Source organism: Austrofundulus limnaeus, unplaced genomic scaffold (assembly GCF_001266775.1).
Source record: "Austrofundulus limnaeus strain Quisiro unplaced genomic scaffold, Austrofundulus_limnaeus-1.0 Scaffold19, whole genome shotgun sequence".
Taxonomy (NCBI): Eukaryota; Metazoa; Chordata; class Actinopteri; order Cyprinodontiformes; family Rivulidae; genus Austrofundulus; species Austrofundulus limnaeus.
Genome location: NW_013952421.1, coordinates 2,242,596 through 2,249,803, shown reverse-complemented (window position 1 = coordinate 2,249,803; position 7,208 = coordinate 2,242,596). Strand labels below are relative to the sequence as shown.

Genomic DNA, 7,208 nt, shown 5'->3' with positions numbered 1-7,208 from the left:
TAAAATACAATACAATATGATATAATATGACACGATATAATACGGTATGATATAATACGATATAATACGATACAATACAATACAATATGATATAATATGACACGATATAATACGGTATGATATAATACGATATAATACGATACAATACAATACAATATGATAGAATACAATACGATACAACACGATACAATACGATACGATATGATACAATACGATACAATAATGATACGATGCAATATAATACAATACGATACAATACAAGACGATGTGATACAATATGAAATGATACAATACAAAACAATACAATATTACAATACAATATGATTCTATACAATACGATGCGGTACGATACAATGCAATATGATATGAAACTATACAATACAAATAACACAATATGATACCATACAATATAATAGGATACAATGTGATATGAGACGAGACAATAAGATACAATACAGATTCAAATTACAATAAAAAAAACATTTTACCCAACCATGTACAATAGCTAAAAGAACAGAAATTTGACCATGTTACTCCAATTTGACCTTCACAGAAAATTAGTGTTTACTAATCCTAGATTAAAGTTAAAAGTAATGTTCTATCTTTTCATAAAAAAAAACAATGTGTTTCTAACTTTCAAAGTAAAACCCATGATCCCAACTGTTTATATGCTATGTGAAGAGATATTGTGTTTGTCTGAGGTGACGGGCTGTGAGGACTACCTTGAAAGCTCCTCCAGCTTAGATTTGGCGTAATCCAAGCTGTTTCTCTCTATATGTTCATGAGGTGTGTGGGCCAGAAGCTCATGGAGTGTAAGAATGTATCGAGGAATCTACAGACAGAAAAGAAAGCAACATTAAATTACAGAATTCACACAATGTCAAAGGAGTGAGAAGTACGACATTTAACTCATCCACAAAAAATATTACACGATATATTATACGAGCACTGATAAACCTTGACAGACTGGGGCATTTCTTAAAGCTAGGGCTCAATTTTACAGTCAGTAAAGCATGACAGGAGTGTTTCAATTCAAAGCAGACACATTTCTGCTAGGTCTGTTGGTTCTGCTGGGTTTTTAAAGTTTTGACTGGGACACATTCGTCTGAGAACATAGCAAGAAGCATTTTGGAATTTTTTTTTTACGTGACAATGAAGAGCTAACCTGGAACATGGGGTAGGTGAGAAAGGTCTCCAGAGTTCTTTCCTCACAGTCGGGCTTGGCCTCATATTGCTTCAGCAGCTTGTCAAAATCCCTGTTCTGCTTACAGTGAGCCAAGATCTGCAGGCTGTACTGGTGGTTCCTCACAAACTCCTGGTAGATGTTCAGCATGGGCAGCAGGATGTCGAAGAGGTCAGCTGTGGAAACATGGCAAATTCAACTTTACTTATTCTTTATATTTATATATTTTGAGATCACAAACAAAAGTCAGCAAAGAGCGAGGACTCTTACCCAGTACTAATGTTGGCCAACTTGCTATTCTGGCTTTCAGACCCTGGTAGAATATCTGATGTAGGAACATAATAGTTTCACTGAAATACAAAAGAATAAACAGAAATAGATAAATATAAAAAAATGAAAGCAATTTTGCAAATATCCATTTGATATTTTAAAGCTTCTTTCATTTTTCTGAGAGAATATCCAAAATTAGTGCATAGAAAGGAACCCTTTAAACTAGGGAGTGTGTTCTGCTACAATCTGCATGTCTGTCTTTTATTCATGATTATCACTTTGTTTCTGCCGCTGGCAGTTCTCTGACCGCAGCACGCGCTCTGAGCTTCTGTCCTCACTGCTCAGTTTGTAGCTCTGAGCCTGTATTTCATTACATCCAGTTCTAAAGCAGGAGGCTGTGCTCAGGAGTTCATTTCCATTGGTTTTGTACCAAAACAATAACAAACATGTTTGTGTCACACAGAAAAAAAAGCCTCTAACATCACATTTTTTAAAATTTCCTTATAAAATATAAAACGACCATAAATCATCATATAATGGTTCATAAAAAAAGGTCATAAAGAAAAGTTTTCAAGCAATGCAAAATGGCTGCTGCCAGATGCTCAGTATAGATTTTGCTTTGGAACTTGTTGCTATCAGGTTAAACTAACGAGTATTATATCTCATTAAAATGCATTTTTTCCCCTGAAAATTCTAAATTGGCCCTCAGAGGTTGTTCTTTTCCCACCACYATTCTGCTACCCTGAACAGAAACAAGTGGACAATGCAAATAGATAGAGATTTTTAAAAAATGTGGATGTTGTTTTAATGCAACTTATTTTATTAAACCAAATAATTTCTGATGCCTGAAACCAACTAAATATTTTATTTGTGGAAAAAATAACAAAATGTCAATTAAAGTTACTTTAAAACATCTGTGCTTATAGGACAAGACTTTTTTCTGGTTGAAAAAACATTTTTTGTGCAGCTCCAACACCAAACCTGTACAACTACCAGATGTGGCCTTTGTTAAATGCAACAGGCCTTTTTGTAAGCATTTTGTAAAAGAAGAGAACTACACTTCTCTGTGGACTGAATTTATTTTAAGTCGATGACTATGAAAAAAAAGACTCAATAGTGCTTTACTGCTGAAAAGCTCGTTTACCTTTAGACAGTTTGCTCTCAAAGAGGTTAAGAAAAGGTTAGATTATATTTAATGATTTGCATGGAGCAATRAAAGAAAAAATAATAAATATTAAGAACCCTGACATGTTTCTTTTCACTGTGAGGATTCATCAAGTGAATAATTAAAACCAGTTGAAGTACACGAGTTAACCCATAAYATTCTGTAAACCTCGGCAAAGACCTTTGAATAAACTTAAATATTTATAATTTAGCTTTTGTCGGTGATGTTGAATGCATGATTTGTCTTTTAAACGTCAACTTTTTAACAGTTTTTTAATGTTTGGCAATGCTGTACCTCAATGACTAAAAGTTGGCACATCCCCATGTGTGACAAAMTACTAACAACTACAAAAAATACTCTCAACATGGTTATGTTCTTCAGAAAAATCTCCACTGGACAGCTGGAGCCAACCTGTTGAGGAATATGCTGCTGACGTCATCGTGGGTGATGGGCGGCTTCTTGGAGCTGGCAGCCATGCGGAGCGGCCTCAGGAAGTTGTTGACCAGAATGTGAAGCTGCTGAACGTACTCTGCCTCCGAGTCCAACATGCTGAACACCACCTGGTTCCTCTTCCTCATGCTCTCCGCGTGAGGCGAGCGGATGTAGTCCTGGATGATGGTCTTCCACTTCCTCCTGCAGATCCAGCCTCGCAGAAAACTTTGGACCTGCAAGAAAGCAGACAGCCTGTCAACACCTCATTAAATAATTTACAGTCCCAATTCAAATAAATAAATAAATATATAAATTTCAATATAATGTTCCTCAACAAAGATTTGGRGAAATTTTGAATATCCGATCATCTACAGTTCACTTAAAAACCCCAAAAGATTAAAATAACTGGAGAAATCTTTGTGTGCAAAGAACAAGGTTGACAGTCAATATTTGGTCATCCACACATGCTGATTAAAGCTCTATCATGCAAAAAAGAAACAGGTCAAATGCTGATTTAAAATGGGCTGAAACAAAAATCTGTAAGACAAATCCAAATTAAAAATCCTATTTGAAAACCTCAAACACCACAGGGCCTGTACTAAAAAAAGACAGCAACCATCCAGCTTGTTATCAGCTCACAGTTCAAAAGTCTACGTCTCTGTTGGTATGGGGGTGCATTAGTGGCTATGTCACGGGCAGTTTATACATTTAAAAAGGCAACATCGATGCAGAAAGGCATATTCAGATTTTAGATTTTATTCTCCAGACTTCTCACCAGTTAAAAACATGACATGAGAAATCCAGCAAAGACGACCCAGGACTGTTAAACAGCTAAAATCCCACATCAGACAYAATTTACGACAACATTCTCTTCCAAAAACTCCAGCAGCTGGTCAGTGGCCCGACTTTTCCAGAATTTTGATTGTAACATGAAATGAAGCAACAAGTTGAAAGCGAAGAGTTTACCTTTTTGATCTTCTTGATTTCCGAGTCGTCCTCAGTYGGGGCGGCTGCTGGGCTGGCGTGGATCTTCTCGTTGTCTTTGAGCAGTCCGRCGATCTGTCGAGGGAAGCAACCAGAAGAAAGATCAGTCATTCCCACTCGAGCTGATCTCTTCCTCTCACCTACTGTAGCAGCATGTAAACAAATTGACTCTGAGTGTTGTCATCACAGAAACAYGAGCCTGACTAAACYGGCTTTGTTCATTTGCCTGGCATTWKGTGCTATTATTAGGAAAAGAACATAATTATGATGATTATGATTAAATGCATTTGTTTATAGGAGWAAACAACAGGAAGTTGGAAACATAAATCCAGGGTGGATTTGCACTCAACTGTTTGAATCTGGAGCTTGTCCTCTCATTTTGTTGCCACAGAKATGGCTAAGTGTCATTTTCTTTCATACAAGAGGTGCCAATACAAAGCGGAGTTCATGCATATTCGACACATAATTGGATTTGATGCGTCACATTTGCACATTAAAGTAAAATGACCATTTGATCTGAAATATCAGAGCGAGGACACAGGCCTACTGGAAGCATTGTGTCGGAAACAAGATACAAAGCGGAGAGGGGTTGGACTGAACACGACTCCATGATGAGGGCGCAGCWTTCATTTCTGTCCTCTCGCTCAGTTTACAGATATGAGGCAAACGTAATAATAACAGGCAAAATCCCCGCTTTTTTTTYCCCGTGCTGGCAAGTTAAGGCGAGAAWAAGACGCAAACAAGTSTTGGAAAGAAATGTGAGAGCAGAGCGTGAAGCAGTGGTAAAAGAGACTTATTGTGCCAGGAAGTTCTATTTACAGTAGTTCTGACTAATAYTGTGTGTGGCTGCATCACATTTACTTATCCCACCACCTAACCCAAAAAAATAGGTCACAACATGCATTTATCTAAGAAATCAGGACCCTCTTCTCAGACAAAAAAAACCCAGTCATTGATAGGGTTCATCCTATTTCTCTCTTTTTTTGCATCCTAAAAGTTTTAAACAAAGGTCTGCTCTGTTAGTGCTCAAACCAAGTCTTGCTGGTTTTAGCTCAGCATCTTTAAAAWTGTCCAATTTATAATCATGCTTGTGTTTGTTAAGGCTTCATTTGTTTTGAAAAAGCTCTACATATCAAAAATAAATGTAACTTTGCATCTAAACACCTTGAAATTGGCCTCTGTCCCTTTAAGAACCTCCTAATGTTTCTGACACTCTCAGCACATATTCACAACAATGTATCAGGGGAGCGGTGCTCTGTGGGGCGAGAGCTCAGCTGGGGACGGAGCTCCAGGGAGGAGCTTTGCATAAATAGGCAGTGCTTTGTACCAGCAAGCATTTAGGCAGCTCTGAATGGCTAGGAGATTCAGGGATTTCTCTAATGAGTCAAAGCACCTACTTCGGATGTTGTCATCCATTAAATGGACGTTATTAGCCGTTATCAGTACCATAGCATGGCTGCAGACTGTCAGCTGGTTAATATGAGGCATAAAACCCACTAAGGTTTTTAATACAATCTGCTTAATATGAGGCGTAAAACCACTAAGGTTAGTTTTAGAGAAAATGACATGGGCTACGATAAAGTAGACCTGACTCCAGCAGTAGCAGATTGTTCCATTCCAATGTATATGGCACTGGTAACCACTAGGGGGCACAGTCGGGACAGTCTGAAGCCATTCTATGGGACTGATAACCRCTAATAACGTCCATTTAATGGACTGATAACATCCGAACCGGCTGGTCAAAGCAACACTCTGAGTATGTTTTTGCTGAGGGAATGACATTATAACAACATATAAAGCTCAGAAAAGTCAATAAATTTGTTTAATGGTTTATGAGATATTTTGTTAACAGACRAACAAACAAGCCACACCCAGACATGACCTCCATTTTTCATGATGGCAGACACTGAAGGATAAATGCTTGAGGAMTTTCAGTCTAAGGTTGGAATAAAGTGGATTTGTGGCCAATTGTGCTAGATTACAATGTATAAAAATCAGAATTTAATTGCTTTAATTGTTTCTTTTAATGTAAAATTATATTAAAAAGAGTAAATATTACCTCTGACTTCAGTCTTTCAATCTCTATTTCGCCATCTTCTATCTGTTGTCGAAGTTGCTTAGCAACTGTTTTCTCYGTCTCCACAATCTGAAGCAGATGAAGATACTTCTGCATGAGAGTCTCATGCTCCGTAGCCAAGTTTCTGTAACTGTATCACAAGAAAACACACGGAGACACATACGTATGACAGCATTCTGTCTCAGTGCRGGTCTCACATCAGAAGACTCAAACGTGTTTCTGTCATATTCAAGCCCAGTTTAACGTCTCATTTACATGTCTGCAACAACGATGCTGAGGTGTGCCTTTACCTGGCGTGTGATATTGCAGCCACCCATTCATCGCAGTCTTTTACATCTTCTGTGCGCAACTCCAGAGCCTTTTGGTTTTCATGGGTGAAGCTGACAGTGAAATAATACTAAACAAACAGGAGGGAGGGAAGATATGAAGAACAGAAGCTATCAGTGACGTGACCTTTATGTTCTTACATGTAACATAATTCAGACTCTTCTTGATAAATTTAATWTACGTTGACTCGACTTCCAGCGGTTTTGGTGAAATTTTGTGTTTGCTGCGCTGCCTGAGTGCTGCAGACACCCAGCAGGTGATTTAAAACCTCACAGAGCCTGGGGAAGCCACATCTTCCTCGCCCACCAGTGCAGTTTGATGGAGCCTCCCCCAGCTCAGATTCTGGGATGTCTCTTGCTCCCAGGAGGAAATGCCATAAGACACRGAGGCTGGAGCCAAGTACAGAACTGTGCTATACCTGTTTCCTAGCAACTCTGGTCAATGTGAACAGTTGTTCACAGCTGTTTTTTTTCCCCTCTTCGTCATCTGTCTGCTGGACTTTTGAACCATTTTTGACATTAAAACATCAGCAGATTCACTGTAATTTATTCATTTTGTACAGAGGTGCTGCAGTTTTATTATTTGTAAAGTTAAATGGAATTATTGGATGAGGATGGGCTTGTTATCTTAATAAAATTATTGGTTTTACAGTGTATCTTGTACATGTGAACAATTATTAACCAATTTGATAATTTTTAAGAATTCTTAGTTAAACATAAGCCTGACTTTAAATACCCATCAATATACAGTGCTGGTCATTAAATTAGAAT

At 37.9% G+C, this 7,208-nt stretch overlaps 1 protein-coding gene across 1 annotated transcript in view; it reads right to left on the bottom strand.

Annotated features, from left to right (window-relative positions):
- rasgrf1 (Ras protein specific guanine nucleotide releasing factor 1) overlaps positions 1–7,208 on the bottom strand; it is a 33,225-nt gene that overhangs the window by 19,056 nt on the left and 6,961 nt on the right. Inside the window, exons 2-8 of the mRNA XM_014003553.1 lie at positions 6,402–6,508; positions 6,094–6,241; positions 4,017–4,109; positions 3,030–3,283; positions 1,454–1,533; positions 1,166–1,359; positions 723–832 (exon numbers count right to left, since the gene is read on the bottom strand). Coding sequence (XP_013859007.1) covers positions 723–832; positions 1,166–1,359; positions 1,454–1,533; positions 3,030–3,283; positions 4,017–4,109; positions 6,094–6,241; positions 6,402–6,508 — 986 coding nt within the window. The remainder of the gene's footprint in view (positions 1–722; positions 833–1,165; positions 1,360–1,453; positions 1,534–3,029; positions 3,284–4,016; positions 4,110–6,093; positions 6,242–6,401; positions 6,509–7,208) is intronic.